At 37.9% G+C, this 19,760-nt stretch overlaps 1 protein-coding gene across 1 annotated transcript in view; it reads left to right on the top strand.

The window, feature by feature from the left end:
* The first annotated feature begins 358 nt into the window (after positions 1–358).
* The window catches only part of ME1 (malic enzyme 1), a 227,641-nt gene continuing 208,239 nt past the window's right edge, over positions 359–19,760 (top strand). The window contains exon 1 of the mRNA XM_024248638.3: positions 359–748. Coding sequence (XP_024104406.3) covers positions 671–748 — 78 coding nt within the window. The 5' untranslated portion in view covers positions 359–670. The remainder of the gene's footprint in view (positions 749–19,760) is intronic.

Below are 19,760 nucleotides of genomic sequence, written 5' to 3'. Positions count from 1 at the left end.
GAGACTAGTCTGATTCTCCTCAGCCTGTCGAGGTCTTCTGTCAACAGTTCTGGGGACCCCTCACGAGTCCTTCCGTCCTGTAATCCCCCTCGGTGTCTGAGCGACCGCCGGCTCTGCCTGAACCGCTCAGGTTCGCACCTTCTGGCATCTCCTCCCACTTTCTCCAGCCTTCCCGGGCAGGGGGATCTTGGCCTGACGCTCCCCGCTCCCTGCTCCCGCCCTGGGTCTCTGGGGTCAGCAGAGCCACCCAGTGCACTGCGTTTAGGCATGCCCACATGAAGAGAGGCGACCACAGCGGTGATCATAAGCCCATGGTGGGCAGAGGCCCTATGGAGCCAAGGGCTCCGGCCGCCACCCCCGCTCCGCCACCAGCAGCGCTGCCAGGACTCGCTCTTCCTCCTCCTCCTCACACGCCGGCTCGGATGATCTCCTGCCATGACTCAGCGCTTCTCGCAAGCTGCCCTGCTGGGGACACCGGCTTCGCTCGGGCCCCTCCCGACGCGTCCACCCCCTCTCGCCACCCACGCCCGCCCCCAGCCGCTGGGCCTTTCCCAGTGCGGCCGCCGCCGCCACAGCTGCAGTCAGCACCTTCACCCCAGCAGCATCCGCCGCCTGCACCGCGCGTGCGGCCCGCCCCGGCCTGACCCCTCCGCCTAACCCGGCGCCAGCCATGGAGCCCGAAGCCCCCCGTCGCCGCCACACCCATCAGCGCGGCTACCTGCTGACACGGAACCCTCACTTCAACAAGGTACACCCGCAGGCCCACCTGGCCGCCCATCGGCCCCTCTCTATCAGGGTCAGGGCCCTCTTGCAGGTCCTCGCACCATGGCCTGGCCCCTCCGCCGCTCTCCTGGAAGGTTCCCGGTGAGCGGCTGCGGCCTGGGGGGCCTTGGTGTGGGCAAAAGGAAGAAGGACGCCTAATCGGGTCCGTATCCAGTAGAGTGATGGCAGGGCGGTGCTGGTGCCTCTGCACCTCGGCATCCCATGTTAGGGATAGAAGTAAAGGTAAAGGTTAGTGATAGAGGAAAAGGTGATACTTTTCGGCAGCTCTTCTCCAAAAACAAGAGCCCAGACAATGAAAGTAGTATCAGACAAAGTGTGTGAATGGAGTGTTTTTTGTGAGGGTAGCAGGCAGGCTGCCAGGTCAGACTCCATGTGCCATTCACTTACTGGTTGCACACACAGTGTGGCAATTATTGGAGGTTGATAAGGCGAGAAGTGGCTCTACTGGTCCTGCCCAGACAGAAATGTGTATTGAGTGCCTTCAGATCACGTTAGCAATCTGGAAATCCAAGTCCTCTCGGTTTCTGGAGTGACACGGTTAAGAGTCTGGGAATGCGTGGTGGGTGGCCTCTGTCTTGGACACTTTGCATGGCTTGGTAGAAGAGCTCTGTCCCAGACATGGGACTGTGGGTAAAGCCATTTCCTTTCTTTCTTCTTCTTTTTTTTTGTTTTGTTTTGTTTTTAATTTGGCTTTCTGGAAGTTAAAAAAAAATTTGTTTAGAGCTGCTCTCTTTTTATTAAAGGGGAATTCAGTGTACACCCTGTTCAGAGACTCCTTTTCGGATCCTGGTAACACTTCATTTTCCTTCACTGGTGATGCAATAAGCACTCGGGATCTCTCTCAAATAAAAAATACCTCCGAATTTATCATTTTGCTTCCACACTTATTTTACAGCCAGGTTTGTCTCTGGATTGTTCCTTTTGTGTGTGTGTGTGCGTGCGCTTTGGACATTTCCTATTTATTCAGGAGTTTGAAAATGCCATCAGTCAGCACAGAGGTCTGTTTAGTTATTTTGGTTGTCTCTTTGGTGGACTGCATTTCACATTAAGAACAGAAGCTCGGCTTTTTCCTTGTCTTGTTCCTGATGATTTGTAGATCATATTAATGACTTAAAGACATGATTTATTTAATAAGTTATAGTCAGTGTGAGTTCTTATCTGTTTTTTTTTTTGTGGTGACAGGCACCTTTTACAAATCTATGATTATGTGCTATCTGTGGTCATGTAGCATTATTAAATTGTAAATAATTCCAGCTTATTTCTTTCTTTAAAATAAATTTAATTGCTAGTTTGATTGTTTTTTCTTTTCTTTTATTATTCTGCAGGTTTGCCACCTATTTTCAGTAGAACAAAAGTAAAATTTGATGTGACAAAACTATTTGTGACTTGTATGTGTCACCTGCCTACTGTAATTTATGACCAAGTTGTGGGTTGACACTTAAGAAGGACCACATGAGTTGTATAACCTGTTTGATTTTCCTCAAGTCGGAGGCAAGAGTGTCTATTAAGAGTGTGTAGATGGCATGAGCAATCCCTGAGCAAGAGTAATTACTGCCTTTACTATGCTTACATCAAGAATTTATTATTATTATTATTTTTTTTTTGAGACGGAGTCTCGCTCTGTCGCCCAGGTTGGAGTGCAGTGGCGCGATCTCCGCTCACTGCAAGCTCTGCCTCCTGGGTTCATGCCATTCTCCTGCCTCAGCCTCCCGAGTAGCTGAGACTACAGGCGCCTGCCACCACACCCGGCAAATTTTTTGTATTTTTAGTACAGACGGGGTTTCACCGTGTTAGTCAGGATTGTCTCGATCTCCTGGCTTCGTGATCCACCCGCCTCAGCCTCCCAAAGTGCTGGGATTACAGGCATGAGCCACCACGCCCAGCCAAGAATTTATGATATAACAATCCTTTTGACTCCTGTTCACAAGGTTACTAGGAATTAAGGATTAATTCTTACTTCAGAATAATAGTATCAAAAAGATCTTCTATCAAAGATAAGATGTAACATTAATATGTTAAAAGCACATTTTCAAATTTGTAATACTTGAACTTTTTATCTGCATTATGTCAAATTGGATTCACAATCCAGTGTACCAACTTTGAGGCAATCAATGGAATAATCTTTTACTCAGTTCTAGGACGGTTATCTGGTACCTTATGGGAGTAACAGAATTTCCTATGTACCATTGAAACTACAGCTATGGGACTTTCTTCATCTGTCATACACTCAAGACTTCTAGGCCTTTAATTTTGCTAGTAGCTCAGGAATGTTTTGGTTTATTTTTATTCTTATTATTTTGTAATAACTTTGGCTCCAAAAAGACAAGAGTAGATTTTACTTCCCTCAACAACCCAGCCTGTCACATGTCTTCTTCAACCACACTAACACAGAACTTCATCATCTTACCTTTGGGTAGCTGCAACAACAGTTTTGCTGGTTTTATTTCCATTGATATAGTTCATTCTACATATATGTATGAAAGAGACACCTTCATTAATTAACATTTTCTTCACTTTACTCTTCTATTATCCAAGCATTTATAGTATGTTATTATTTCCTATTATGTTTAATGTAAAATCAGTCTGTCAATTGGGTTTATAGTCTTCTCCAAATTTATCTTATTAGTTCCCCAATGTAGCCTTCCACTTAAAATATATTTGCTGAATCTCTTAATTCTTTCCTTTTTGTGTGTAATTTCTACTATGAAAATGTCTTAGATGATTTAATAATGATCTTTCTAGGGAAGCATTTCTTAGTTATGTTAGTCTTATTATTTAACACCTCTGTTTTTATGTATTCAGTTGTACTATATAATTTTGTATTTACTAACATGTATTTTTCTTTTCCTTTTTTTTTTTTTGAGACAGAGCCTTGTTCTGTTGCCCAGGCTGGAGTGCAGTGGTGTGATCTAGGTTCACTGCAAACTCTACCTCCTGGGTTCAAGTGACTCTTGTGCCTCAGCCTCCTGAGTAGCTGAGAGTGGGCATGCGCCACTGTGCCCAGCTAATTTCTATATTTTAATAGAGACAGGGTTTGGCCATGTTGGCCAGGCTGGTCTCAAACTCCTGACCTCAAGTGATCTGCCCGCCTCGGCCTCCCAAAAGTGTTGGGATTACAGGTGTGAGCCACTGCACCCGGCCATAAGTTGTATTTTTTTTTCTTATTTCTTTGATTGTCATAGGGCAGGAGTCACAATATTTAGTACAGTATTTTGCTCAGTAGACATTAAATAAATGTTTACTTAATGAATGAGCCATGTCTTTATTTTTGTCTTTAAACAGAACTCAGCTTTTAAAGTGATAGTTTGGGCATTGTCCTCTTTAAAGTAATTTTGTGAAAATAAATTCACATTGAAGTCTAAAGTTTAGTTCACTTCCTATGCCATTATATTGTATGCTGAAATGTAGTCAGAAAAGTTGGAATTTGGTTTAAGCTTGATAATCTCATGAAATTTTAATTACTTGCTGGATAACCTAAGGGAGGTGCTTCATCTTGGTAAAATCAAAGTTAACAGTAGATATGGTATGAATTGAAAAATTTCCAAAAAACTTAAGAGAATTAGGATCTTCATTTGTTATGATTCATGTATGAGTCTAAGCCTTACTATTTGTACTAAAATATGCATCATTCAAGGTAGGATTTCATCAAAACAATTGGGGAAGTAAATCTGCCTCATGTTTAGGAGATTTAATATTTTTCTGTGCACAGCCCTAACTATTTTTGAGATGCTTATCTTTGCCGGTTTTATATAAATGTGTCTAATTTAATGTTGAATGCTTTTATTTTCAGGGATATGGTCTAATATAGATGAATTGTGTTTTAAATTTTTTCTCAATAATTTTCATGTGACTAATAATAATATTTCATAAATTGCCCTCAAAATTAAAATTCACACACAATAAAATAATCATGCCCATTTTTTATTCTCAATTAGTTTATTTCCCTTTGCAATGGTAGAAAACACTAATTGATAGTTCTATCATAATTGTGCTTACATGGTTTCTATATCTTAAGATTAAATAATAACATGACCCATAAGTAAATCTCCAAAAGACACCACTCTTCCATATTTTAGGCAGTTTGGTTCAGTATAAGTCATGTTTAAGAGTTACGTTCCAGTAGAAGATAGTGTTTTATCAAAGTTAATTTGGGTCATCATTACTAACTTTTACATCTAAAAAATCAGCTTTTATAGCTGTTTGTTTCCTGGCATGACAAGACCTAGTTGGGTGTGTTGTAAGAAAGAGAGAGAAATAAGATTCATGGCAATGAAGGAAAAGTACCCTAAACCTCTTTTTCTTCAATGTAAACTAGACCTGAATGAATTATTCAGAAAATTTCATCCAACGGCGTTCTCTAGAGTTGCCTCCGCAACATGAGAAACTGATTTATTATTTAAGATAGAATCCCACTAATGTGAAAGTCATATACAGCCAGGTACCTCTGTATATGTTTGTTACTTTGCTGCAGTTGAAACAACAGTAGTAGTATAGAATATTACAATAACAAAATGTGTGCTGTAATAAGAAAGATGAGTTTGATATAACTCTTGAGACAGGTGATATGGAGTATAAGAAATACTGAAGAAAGGAATGGATTTGAGATTTTTCATTTTTCAGCTCTGATTTCCCTCTAACTTTTGGACAGGTAGGGGAGAATGTGATGTAAAGGAATGGACATTCTAAAACTTTGTGCCTAGAAGAAATGAGCCCAAATCCCAAGCCTCCCAATTAGCTGTGTGATGTAGCGTCTGGGAAGGTCCTCCTTGCTACATCATCCCATGGCGGAAGGCAAGATGGTAGAGGGTGAGAAAGAGCAAGAGAGGGTTGAACTTGCTTTTATAAGGAACCCACTCTTGCTTGCAATAATGAACCCACTCCTGCATTAACAATACTAGTCACCTCATAAAAATCCCACCTCTTAACACAGTTGCATTGGGGATTAAACAACACATGAACTTTGGGGGACACATTGAAACCATAGTAGAAAGTCAGGTAATATAATAATGAATAATGTTCTCTAAAAACATGAGAATATAACTACTAGAGCTTTTGTACTAATATACAGACCCTGCATTTAAAAACACTGGTATTATTTTTTCAATAATCAGGTAATGGTTGAGTAAGAACATCAGCAAAAAGTACTTGTGTGTTTGATATGGTTTGTCTGTGTTCCTACCCAAGTCTCATCTTGAATTGTAGTTCCCATAATCCCCATGTGTTGTGGGAGGGACCCAGTGGGAGGTAATTGAATGATGGGGGTGGTTACCCCCAGGCTGCTGTTCTCCTGGTAGTGAGTGAGTTCTCACGAGATCTGATGGTTTTATAAGGGGCTTTCCCCTCTTTTGCTCATTCTTTTTCCTGCCGCCATGTGAAGAAGGATGTGTTCGTTTCCCCTCCCGCCATGATTGTATGTTTCCTGAGGCCTACCTAGCCATGCTGAACTGTGAGTCAATTAAGCATCTTCCTTTATAAATTGCCCAGTGTTGGATATGTCTTTATTAGTAGCATGAGAACAGACTAATACAGTATTCATACCAATGTTAGTAATTATGTTATGAGGCCAGGTGTGATGGCTCACACCTGTAATGCCAGATGTGAGCCACCTGGGTGGCCGAGGTGGGAGGATCACTTGAGCCCAGGAGTTCAAGACCAGACTGGGAAACATGGCAAAATCCCATCTTTAAAAAAAAGAAAAAAAATACAAAAAGCTGGGCATTGTGGTGTGCACCTGTAGTCTCAGCTACTTGAGTGGCTGAGGTGGGAGGCCACAGTGAGCCATGATCACACCCACTGCACTCCAGCCTGGATGACAGAGTGAGATCTTGTCTCAGAAAGACAAAACAAAGCAAAACAAAACAAAAGAATAAAACCTTAGAGATGCAGAGGCTGAAGGAGTTCTAAGACTTCCACTATACTATTAGGCATTGGCCCTTTAAGCTTAGAATATATTTAAATACATTTAAATTGTCTAATCAGAGTCTTAAGATGTACATCTAGTAAGTCCAGAAGAGAAGCCATAGAATAAAATCAGCCCTCCAGACACCTTGATTTTGGACTTCTATCCTTCAGAACTTTGATAAAATAAATTTATGTTTAAGCCACCCAGTGTGTGATGCTTTGTTGTGGCAGCCCTAGCAAACTAATGATATACTTCTGTAACTGAAGCAAAATTTCATAATACAGCACTTTCCCTTGCTTTGTTTAGTTGACATTTTCTGGACTTTGACAGGAACATGTAGGTGAGAAGCAGTAATGATCTCATCAGTCAGGTTTGCTTGTAGCCATTGCCAATTTTTGACAATCTCTGTCTTTTGACTTTTGTGTTTAGGCCATTTACATTTAATGTAATTGTTGATACACAGAGAGATAAACAGATTTCTGTCATATCATAGGTGTCCCCTTATTTTACATTCCTCTATTTCTCCTTTTCAACCTAATTTTTACTTACATAAATATTTTTATTATTCCATTTTGATTTATTCCGTGAGTTTTTGACAATATTTCTTTGTATAGCTTGTTTTTAGTACTTGGTCTGGTGATTATGATACACATACTGAACTTTTCACCGTCAACTTAAAGTTAAAATTTCACCACAATTGAAACATAGAGATCTTATCATTATATAGATCTCATTACCTTCCTCTATTTATGTTGTAGTTATATGTATTATATCCTCTTATATCTCTATGTATGTATTACACAAATATTTTAAAAATAGTAATTTAATGTAATGTTTATACATTTTTTTTTTTTTGAGACAGGGTCTTGCTCTGTTATCCAGGCTGGAGTGCAATGGCGTGATCACAGCTCACTGCAACCTTGACCTCCCAGACTCAGTCCATCCTCTTGAGTAGCTGGAACTCCAGGTGCACACCATCGTGCCTAGCTAATTTTTGTATTTTTTTCTAGAGACGGCATTTTGCCATGTTCCCCAGACTGGTCTGAAACTCCTGGGCTCAAGAAATCCTCCCACTGTGGCCTTCAAAGGGCTGGTATTATAGGTGTGACCTATAACTTTTATTTATTTTTATTTTATTTATTTTTCATTTTTTTTTGAGACAGAATCTTGCTTTGTCATCCAGGCAGGAGGGCAGTGGTAACATGGCTCACTGCAGCCTTGACCTCAAGGCTCAAGCAATCCTTCCACCTTAGCTTCCTGAGCATCTGGGACTACAGGCATGTGCTACCACTCCTGGCTAACTTTCGTATTTTTTGTAGAAACACGATTTCATCATATTACCCCATCTAGTGTCAAACTCCTGAGCTCAAGGTGTCTGCCTACCTCAGCCTCCCAAAGTACTAGGATTACAGACTTGAGCCACTGTGCCTGGTCCTAACTTTTGTTTTTAACTGTCACACATATTTTAAAGAGTTTAAGAGGGAAAAGATAATCTATTATAATTATCCAGGTAGTTACTATTTCTGTTACTCAGTTTCATTCCCCATGTTCCATGTTTGTTTTGGGGTATCATTTCTCTTCCATTTAAAGAATGTCCTCTAACATTTTTTTTAAAGCAGGTTTGCTGGAAACCAATTGTCTTAGTTTTTCTTCCTCTGAGAGTGTCTATTTTATCTTCATTTGTGAAGGATATTTTCAATAGTTATAGAATAATGAGTTGACAGTTCTTTCTCTTTAAGACCTAAAAAAAAGCCATCTCTCTTCCTTCTGCCCTTTCTTTTTCCTGATGAGAAATTTGCAGTCATTCAAGTTGATACATGTTTGTAATACATCAGTTTTCTCTGGATGTTTTAATGGTATTTTATTTTTCACTTTCAGAATCTTAAATATAATGTTTCTGGGTTTGGAGGTTTTGGGGTTTATCTTCTTGGGGTTTTCTGAGCTTCCTGATTCTGTAAGTATATGTCTTTCACCAAATTTGATACGTTTTCAGCCATTATTTTCTCCAAATATTTTTTTCTTCCTCCTCTCTTTCTGGGACCTGATGAAACAAATGTTAGGCCTTTTGATATTGTCCTGAGGCTCTGAGCCTCAGGTGACTATATGATAGTATCAAAAGGCCTACTTTTTTAAGGACTTGTTTTCTCTTTATTTTCCAAACTGGTTTGTTTCTAATGATTCAGCTTTAAGTTCACTGATGCTTTCTACTCTCATCTCAATTCTGTTCTTCAGCCCATCCAATGAATATTTTATTACAATTATTGTATTTTTAAGTTCTAAAATTTCCATTTGGTATAGCTTTTATTTCTTGTCCAATACTTTCTTTCTATTTATTTAGAAAGACTTTGCCCTTATGTTCTTAGGCATGGTTATAATAATTGTTTTTAAGTCTTTGTACATTGTACAGAAATTTCAAGGCCTGACATTCAAGGTCTGACAAGGCTTGCTTATTAGTCTTTTATTTTCCAAGTTAACGTTTTCCTGTTTCTTTCTATGTTGAGTAATTTTTTAATCTATTCTGGACATTTGCATATTATGAGATTCTAGCTGTCAGTTGTATCTTAAGGGGAATACTGTTCTTCTTAGCTTTAGTGGTCACTCAACCTGGTTAGGTCATTTTGTAAGTTGAACCCACCCATGGCCTGCCGTTCCGATATCAATTTGGTTTTCAAAGTCTACTCAATAGTACTATTTGGATTTGTCCATTATGTGTACCACCCAGTGGATAGTGTGGGATCTGTGCAGTAGTCTATGCTATAGTTTACTTCTGAAAGCCTTTGGTATGCTGTTTAAGGTCAGATCTATGCACGTTTAGCTCAAAGGTGAGTGTAGAAGTTAATATACAACTTTATGGGATTGCTCTCATGAGTTCCCTTTTTTCTGTGATCTCTCTGATATTTTTTGTTTCCATGAGGACCCCCTTTCGAGTCCTCATGGCCAGAAAACTGGGCTTTTGTTTTCCTGCCCTGCTGTGTACTTCCTCCAGATGTATTTGCATCTGAGGCCATATGATTGGAAGACAGAGAGAGAAAGTTGCAACAGGCATTTGACCTAAGATCTTGAGACCAGGTCTATATCCTCTGGTAAAAAGAATGATTCCCTTACCTTAGAATTTTAGGCATCTGTTGTGGTTATTGCTTCTGCCATCCCTGTGGGATTACCTGGGAGTTGGGACTAGAGAGGGTGGAAAAGAATATTGGATGTTCTTCGTTCTCTGACCTTTAAGCACCCCCTTTCTGATTCTTGGACCAGAAAGATAAGGCTTCTCTTGGCAGTCTTTGTACACAATCAGTTGCACTTCCAGCTTTTCTGCTGCTTTTGAGTCAAGGCCAGTTGATTACAGCAGAGAGAAAAAAAAGCCAGGCCATATTGGAGGAAAAAATGCCAGGAAACTTAATCTGGTTTTGTTGTACTTTAGATTCTAATCTTCTTCCTTAGTTCTTCTGCTATCATTTATTTTTCAGTCTTCAAACAGCTGCTCAATGCATTCTATACAAGGATTATTGTTGGATTTAGTGGGAGAGACAAGGTATACTATAGCTACCACTTTGCACAGAACCAGACCCTCAGGTTGTTATTTTTAAGGTATGAATGTGTGAAACTCAGTCTAACTTGATTTTAAGTTCAGAGAAGAAAAATACCAGGGAATTGGTTCCCAAATGTATACTCAACATTTTTTCCCATTTTACTGGGTACATAGTTGCTGTACCAATCAATATTAATAATAAAGATTATTGTGTGGAAATGGTTCATGTAAGACAAAAACTCTATACATCATTTATAAAATGTCTGTGTTCTAAGGATTTAGAAAGAAGTTTTGCCTTTTTGATATCTACATACTTCATTTCTGCCCCTTTTTGGGCTGTGAAGGAGAACAGCAAGTTCAACGTTCAGAATTTCTTTGGGGTTCCCTCTCTTGGCTTTGGGCCCCCACCCGGCTCCGTACACGGAAGCTTCTTTCTTTCTTCCCCCTTCTTTTGGGCCTATTAAACTGTCCGCTACTTAAAACCAAAAAAACAAAAAAACAAACAACAACAACAACAACAACAAAAACCCAACAACAACAACAACAAAAATTTCTTTGTGGATGTGGGAAGGAGTGTTATACTGTTTTGCATCATAGATTTATCTTTCAACATAGTTGCTCTTAGGGCCTGGAATGTAGTAGGTATTCTGTAATAATTTGTTGAATGGATGAATTAGGGATTATTCTTGAAGTAACACTGTTTTACCTTGCAGATATTGCTATAACCTCTCGGCAGTTCACATCCTACCTTGTGGGATAAATGCACAATAACCTCTGTTATATGCTGTTGAATGTGTGTTGTAGAATCTCTTTTCCTTAATGGGTATAAAGATGACCACTATATCATTTAGGATTAGGTTTTGCTACATATAACAAAAAAGCAAAATAAAAGTGAGTTAACTAAGATACAGCTTAATTAAGATAAACTGTTCTGTGGGTCCACAAAGTCATCAGGAACGTAGGCGTCTCTTTTGCTGCTCTGTCATCTTCAGGATCACTTCATGGTCCTAACTGACTATGTAGGTCTAAAGATACCACCTACAGGCTGGGTGCAGTGGCTTTTGCCTGTAATCCAAGGACTTTGGGAGGCTGAGGTGGGCGGATCACTTGAGGTCAGGAGTTGGAGGCCAGCCTGGCCAACATGGTGAAATTCCATCTCTACTAAAAATATAAAAATTAGCTGGGCGTGGCGATGGGCGCCTGTAGTCCCAGCTACTTGGGAGGCTGAGACAGGAGAATCGCTTGAACCCAGGAGGTGAAGGTTGCAGTGAACCAAGATCGCACCACTGCACTCCAGCCTCAGTGACAGTGCAAGGCTCCATCTCAAAAGAAAAAAAAAAGATACCACCTACACATTCCAAGATGGTTGCTCGAAGAAATGAGAGAATTACAAGAAGGCCTGCTTTTCAGTGAAGTCCTCTCTTTTAAAGTAGCCTTCCCCACATTTCACGTGATACTTCCAGTTAGGTCTCATTGTTCAGAACTCTGTCATATGGCCACATATAACTACAGGGGAGTCAGGAAATGTCTTTTATTTAATGCATTGCCACCCCAAATAATATTAGGATTCTGTTCCTGGAAAGGAAGAGGGAAATAGATGTTGTGGTAGGCAATTAGCAGTCTCTACCATAGCCAGAGCTGCCAGAAGCAAAAGGAATGAGATTTAATAAATGAAAATATTAAATATGAATGTAATATTCCTGAAAATTGAGGTGAATGATTCTTAATATTTTAAAAATAGTCTTATAGATTTGTTTTATAAAAATAAGAAGATATAATAATATGAAAAGCATGTCTGCCACTTCTGTGTCTGGACTAGCTGGTTCCCCTTCCTAAAGGCAACCACTGTTGCCAGTGACCAGTGTTTTCATTATATACTAGAGATATTGTATGAAGTATTTTTTAAAGTTAATTTTCATAAGTTAAAATGTTATTGATACAGGGCATGAATCAGATATGCCCTTAGTGTGGTAGATAGGAGATAATGTTATAAAGAAAAATGTTTCAGGTGGGAGTATGTATGTGAATTTTATAGAGATACCGAAAACAGATTAAGAATCATGATATCAGGTTGAACCATCTATGATTTGCCTGGTAGTCTGAAACTAGTTCTGAAGCATTGTTCTACCCACCACCTTTTGTTTTTTTTAAAATCCGAGCTAGCCTTAGTATGTGGATTCCTTAATATGGTGAGTGATAAACATGCGGGTTGGCTATTGCTAAACTCACAACATTTTTATGAAATGGAATAACTAGTCAGGAAAGGTGCTGGGGCTTCCCATTACTCTTAGGATAATGTTTGAAACTTCTTACCTGGTTAACTAGGACTTGCCCACTCAGGTTCGTACCTGTCTTTCTAGTGCTTATCTTTTATCATTTCTCACAGTTGGTGCAGTTTCCTTCCCTGTGCTTTCCCTGAGAAGCCAAGCTTTTCTGCATGCTGTTTCTTCTCTACCTACCCCCAACTTTTCACCTGGTCAACTGCTACTCTTTCTAGTCATCCTTCAGATTGCATTTTGACATTACTCCTCAGCGAACTATTTCTTTTTTTAACTGTCTAAATTGAGTTTTTCCTTTTCTTTTCCCTGTACTTATCACAATCGTTATAGTTATTTGTGTAGCTTTTCATATAATATCCTGTTAAGCTCTTTATATTGTAAGCCTAATGAGACTATGGATCATACCTGACAAGCCACTGTTTCATTGGGGTAGTTCCTGTATACATTGTAAGCATTCACTCAACAATATCTGTGAGTGTGATGATTAATTTTATCTGTCAACTTGCTTAAGCCACAAGGTGCACAGACATTTGTTCAAACATTACTCTTGTAACTCTTGTAGTGTCAGTGAGAGTGTTTCTGAATAAGATGAACATTTGAATTGAATAAAGCAGATCGCCCTCCCTAATGTGGGTGGGCCTCATCCAATCAGTTAAAGGACCAAAAAGCTGAGTAAGAGGGAACTTCTCCTGCCTGACTGTCCTGAAGCTGGGACATCAGTTTTTTCCTGCCCTTTGACTCAAACTAAAATGTGGGCTCTTCCTGGGTCTTGAACCTCCTGGCTTTCAGACTGGATTTACACCATTACCATTGGCTCCCTTGGGTTTCTAGCTTGCTGGCAGCAGGTCTTTGAACTTGTCAGCCTCCATAATCATGTGAGCCAATTATAATATTTCTCTCATAATAAATCTCTTCATATATATAAAGGTTCAGTTTCTTAGGAAAACTGACCAATACAGCGAGCTTCACAACCCCCCATTAAGTAACTGTAAAAGCAGAGAGAAAACATTTCTGCAAATCTCCACAGTGGATCTGAAGCAAGAAAGCCATCTTGTGGTGTTTCTGGGAATATCATGTCTGAGGTATATATCCCTTAAGAAACTGAAGCATAGTCCTCTGCAACAGTTCTTAACATATTTTGTGCCAAAGGCACAAAAGTTGGAAAGTTGATGAAGTCTGTGGACTCCTTAAATCAATGATTTTAAATAAACAGTATACATAGTATTACAAAGGAAACCATTTGTAATTAAATATAGATATCAAAATATTAACAAATATATCTTACAAGTGTGTATTATAAGATATATTCCTCTTTATTGAAGACTTATATAGCAAGATAATATATTTAAATATGGTCAATTTAAAGTAAAGTTTTATTTTTTAAAGAGATCAATATCAAGGTTGTCTGCATGACTAGCCTGTGTGCCTGTTCATGTTATTAAAAAAAGTTGGGCATGGCGTGGTGGCTCATGCCTGTAATCCCAGTACTTTGGGAGGCTGAGGCGGGTGGATCACAAGGTCAAGAGATCGAGACCATCCTGGCCAACATGGTGAAACCCCGTCTCTACTAAAAATACAAAAATTAGTTGGGCATGGTGGCATGCACCTGTAGTCCCACCTACTTGGGAGGCTGAGGCAGGACAATGGCTTGAACCTGGGTGGCGGAGGTTGCAGTGATCTGAGATCACGCCACTTCACTCCAGCCTGGGTGACAAAGTGAGACTCCGTCTCAAAAACAAAGCAAAACAACAACAACAAAAAAACACGTTGGTTAGGCACAGTGGCTCCTGCCTGTAATCCCAGCACTTTGGGAGGCCAAGGGAGGAAGATTGCTTGAGGACAAAGGACAGGAATTTGAGATCAATCAGGGCAACATAGTGAGACCCTGTCTCAAAAAAAATTTTTTTTTCTAGATGTGGTGGTGTATGCGTATAGTCCCAGCTACTCAAGAAACTAAGGCAAGAGGATTGCTTGAGCCCAGGAATTCGAGGCTGCAGTGAGCTATGATTATACTACCGCACTCTATCCTGGGCAACAGACTGTCTCTAAACAAACAAAACAAAACAAAACCTTATTGCAGATCTAAAGCTACAGTAATTTCAAAGTAATGAAGAACATGAATGTTATTTCCAGATACATGCCACAGATGTAACATGACATAAAAATAATTGTTATTTCTATTATGACAAAGACACAGAAACTACTTTTTTTTTTTTTTTTTTCAGGCAAGTCTCACTCTGTCACCCATCCTGGAGTGCAGTGGCATGATCTTGACTCACTGCAGCTTTGACTTCCCGGGCCAAAGACATCCTACCACCTCTGCCTCCCAAGTAGCTGGGACTACAGGTGCATGCCACCACACCCAGCTAATTTTTTTCTACTTTTTTTTTTGTAGAGATGGGGATCTCACTATGTTGCCCAGGCTGGTCTTGAACTCCTGAGCTCAAGCGATCCTCCCACCTTGGCCTCCCAAACTGCTGGGATTAGAGGCGTGAGTCACTGTGCCTGGCCAGGAACTACTATTATGTCTCTTGTTTATTTCATTTAAAATGGAAAGAAATACTAAATCTCATAGAGTTCGTGAAAAAGATGTCCAAGTTCAGGCCTCCTTAATTACTCATCCATACTTTGAGAATCTGTGATTAGGTCTGTGAATTTTAAGTTAAAAGCCTCTGATAGGGGGCTAAATTGGTTCTTCACCAAAAGCACTGACCTTGGTCTCTGAAAACTGATTCTTAAACTCAGAGGCTTTCAGATGATACTGAAATGTGAAGAATAAAAGTCAATATTCACGTAGCATGTGCATATTAGTGACTTTATTTTAAAACTTAGTACCATAAGCATTTATATAACACTTTATAATTTACATAGGATGCAAAAACATCTGGTCTCATTTTTTTCTTCCCAACAACCCAATGAAACACACATAACATGTACTATGTGTTCAAGAAATAGTTGATTAGCCTTATTTAGCAGATGCAATAATTGAGGCAAATCTCCATTTAACCCTTAACACCTTAAATATTTGCTCAAAATCAAGTGTTAAATAATATCTTCTTGTGACTCAAACTTGACAAATGGTATGCCCTTTAGTCTTATGTTGCTATTCAGTCATATTTGTTGGTGAAGTGTGCATCTAAATTTCTAGTGTATGGCTTATTACAATCTATTAAATACCAAAAATGTACTGAATAGCTGCCTACAACAAATAATTGTCTGTCCTAAAATGTCACTAGTACCAAGATTGAGAAACCTGGTCAAGATGAAAGTACTTTAAAAAATCCCCATAAACTCTGGCACTTATGCTGATATGTAGATATATATTTTGGTCAAACCAAAGTTGATCTTGAATGCCTGGTTTAAAGTCAATGAAAAAACTTGTTAATAGTGGATTAGTTTAATTAAATGATTTCCTAAGGTATATGTGGAAAGCTTAATTATTATTTGGGAGATTTTTAAATCATGAGCACTCTTTGTACTATTGCATAAATAAATCTTTGTTTGAAATTTGAATTCAATGATTTGGTTATTCAAAATAGAACTACACAGAACCGAACTACAGAGTACTGAAAATTTGTTTCACATTAATATATTTATACATCCATTTGTTTATTTAAAATTTATTAAGGCCCTGCTCCATCCCGACATTGTACTAGGCGCTGTCATATAAATATGAATAGTATAGTGCCTGTCTTCCAGACCTGGGTAAAATGGCAGGTAAGCAGAAACAATGAACTATGGGACATTCTATGATAGAATTATCCCTTGAAGAAGATCATTATTCAGGAATAGGCAAGGGACACAGGAAGAAACAGACATTTGCAACTTCATGTGTAAATTAATTGGTAATTAAATGTGTTGGAATTGCTGTCTAATGTTCATAGTCTGCAGATTCTTCTATTAGCTTGAAGAGTTAAGAAATCAAGACACAATAGAGGATTATTTTATAATTCTGATCTTTCTGGTTCACTATATGAGTAATCACTATACACACTATCATAGGCATAGAGGATTTTGTCACATATATAAGATTTTTAAAAGTAGTATAAAGGTACATATGATAACTAGGAACTCTATTGGCAACCAGTGGTTTATTTGGATTATTCATACACGTTTCAATTGAAGATCTTAAATCTTGATTTTTCATCATTTGTGTACATTGCTAGTTTCAGTTATTTACTGAGAAGTCTCAATCTGCTTATTTAACAGATACTTTTCTCTATTGGTTTAGTGACGGTGAAATTTGCCTTACAACTTCTTATGATAAAATAGTGCTCCATCTTGCTGAAAAGCTTTGGAAATTTTTCAAATGATTTCAATGATTTCAAGAGATATATTTGGGAAAATTTAGTGTTGACATTGTTGGCTAAAAATTTTTCAGCCTTACAAAGAATCTGTAATGATCAGTAATAAGACTTTCAAGTGAGAAATACTTAAACCTCTCATCCAATGTTTTAAAAACCCATTTGCTCTCTTAGGTAGAGGTGTTCTTTCCTTTTTTTAAAAAAAATTTAAGCAAACATGTCATTTAAATCACAAAATTCTTACACTTGCTTATATCCTATATTCATACCTCAATGAAATAATTTTGGGGTCCTATAAAGTGATATTTTGCTGTAAATTTTAGGGTATCAAAGGCCAAGACTTAGCTGAATATATTTTAGATATATTGTTATAATCATTACCAGATTAAAATTACTTTATATCAGATGTGAGTAAAAACTAATTACTATGCAATGAAACCAAATGATCTTTTGTGTAAAGAAGCTGTGTTTAATATATTGTTGATCTTAAATAATTGGTTTTCTGTCCTTTAAAGGAGACTAATAAAGAATTTGTTTGTATAGTTAAATGCATTCAAAGTAATTATTTTTATATGATTATTTTCTGATATAAACTTTACCTTGTAAATACATATGTCATCTGGCTGATTGTTTTTGGGGGAAAAATGAGGTTGGATACTACCATAAAAATAATTTTTTTTAGTTTTTTTTTTTTTTTTTTTTTTCAAGACGGGGTCTTGCTCTGTCACCCAGGCTGGAGTGCAATGGTGCGATCTCGGCTCATTGCAACCTCAACCTCCCAGGATCAAATGATCTTCCCACCTCAGCCTCTTGAGTAGCTGGGACCACAGGCATGCACCACCATGCCTGGCTAATTTATTTTCATTTTTTGTGGAGGTAGTATCTCCCTGTGTTGCCCAAGTTGGTGTTGCACTCCTGGGCTCAAGCCATCCTTCTGCTTTACCCTCCCAATGTGCCGGGATTACAGGTGTGAGGCATCGTGCCCAGCCAATTCTAGAAATTGTTATCTATATTGTCAATTCGAATTTAAAAATAATCATTTCCAAGAACAATTTTTGGCACTAGAGAAGCCTTGGAGGAAGGAACCCTTCAGTAGAATATGTTCAGGGCAAATTAGTATCAATTATCTTCATGTAGATGTAAAATATGCACATAAACTATGTTAATAAATTGAAAATATGACACTTAAAACAAGCTCAATTTTATCTCTTTATTTCAGAATAATAAATAATAAAAATACAAAGGGTCCTCTTTCTGTACTCTTTATATATAAATAATTTTCTCCCCCAAATTAGCATTAAAATTAATTCTAAAACTTTTTTGATATGAAGAAATAATTTTAAGATAGATCTACTATATTATTTGCAAGGTCACATTAATAAAATATATATAATTCATTTGAAATAAAAAATTAAGAAAAAATTTTCATAAAGGATTCAAAGACAATCATATTAGATAAAGAATATTTTAGGCTGGATTCGCGAGCCACTGTGTCTGGCCAAAATATTCTTTGTTTAATTTGATTGTGTAGTAATCCTAGGACTTTGGGAGGCCAAGGCAGGAAGATCGCTTGAGCTCAGGAGTTCAAGACTAGTCTGGAGCAACATAGTGAAACCCAGTCTCTACCAAAAAATACAAAAACAATTAGCTGAGCATGGTGGCATGTGCCTGTTGTCTTAGCTACTTGGGAGACTGAGGCAGGAGGATCACTTGAGCCTGGGAGGTGGAATATGAAATATATCAATAATTTGCTAAACAAATTTTTAGTCATTGTAATTATATTTCTTTTTAAGTAAAGAGAATATTAGTTACTGAATTGACTCTATAAAGTCTAATAAAATTCAATATAATGAAATTTACTTTTGGATGTACAGTTCTATTAGTTTTGACAAATATACAATGTTATGTAATCAACACCACAATAAAGAATGGTTCTATCACTGAAAAACATTTTCTTTTTGCTTCCTCTTTGAAGTCAAACCCTTTTTTCTACTCCCAGTCCCTGGCAACTACTGATCTTTTTCTATCCACATAACTTTGCTTTTTCAGAATGTCATATAAATGGAATCATACAGTATGTAGCCTTTTGAGTCTGGCTTCTTTCACTTAACATGATGCATTTAAGATTCATCTATGTTTTGTGTATCAATAGTTTGTTTTTTTACTGTTGGGTAATATTTCAGTGTATGGATATACTTTAGTTTTATCCATTTACTAGTTGAAGGACTTTTGTTGTTTCAAATTATTTGCAATTATTACTTTCCATTTGCTTCTCTACCATTTTTAACCTTCCTTATTCACTTTTCTGCTTTGTCTTCTCCAAAATGTACTGTAACAAGTATAATTAATTAATCATTAGTTAGTTAATCCAACGCATTTTTGTTGATTGCCTATGAAGTGCCACACAGGTATTATTCTAGACACTAGAGATTACACTAGTTAAACAGAACACACAAACCATCTCTGCCGTAATATAATCATAGCCTCAAATATTTAAATTATAAGTTCTGTTACCATAATGAATTTTCATACATGTATAGATTAACTGTCTTAAAGATCTTTGTGAATAAGATAAATGTTTCCTTTTTTTTTTGCAATTCAGCTTGATTTAGTAATTTTTCAGGCAAAAAAGAAAAGAAAGTTGTTCATTGGAAGTATTAAGGATTGTTACTGCGGAATACAGAATATATTTGTTCTGTTTTTATGGCAATAGTTTCTGATAAATTACTCAGGACAAAGTTTCTTTCTCAGTTATGCTTGCTCCCTGCAAATATCATTTCTAATATAAGTCCTTCGTCATGTCAGGAATTTTCTTTTCATTTCTGCTTGATAGTCTCAGTTTTCTCAAGAAGATATACATAGGTTAATTAGCACAGTCCAGAAGAATAGTTGTCCTGTTTGCTGCCCTTAGCAGTGAAACAACGTACCATTCTGCTGTCTAGGGATCTAGTCCAAAGGTTTTATAA

This window comes from Pongo abelii, chromosome 5 (genome assembly GCF_028885655.2).
Source record: "Pongo abelii isolate AG06213 chromosome 5, NHGRI_mPonAbe1-v2.0_pri, whole genome shotgun sequence".
NCBI classification, from domain to species: Eukaryota; Metazoa; Chordata; class Mammalia; order Primates; family Hominidae; genus Pongo; species Pongo abelii.
The sequence above is the reverse complement of the archived record's forward strand: the minus strand, read 5'-3'. Positions and strand labels throughout refer to the sequence as shown.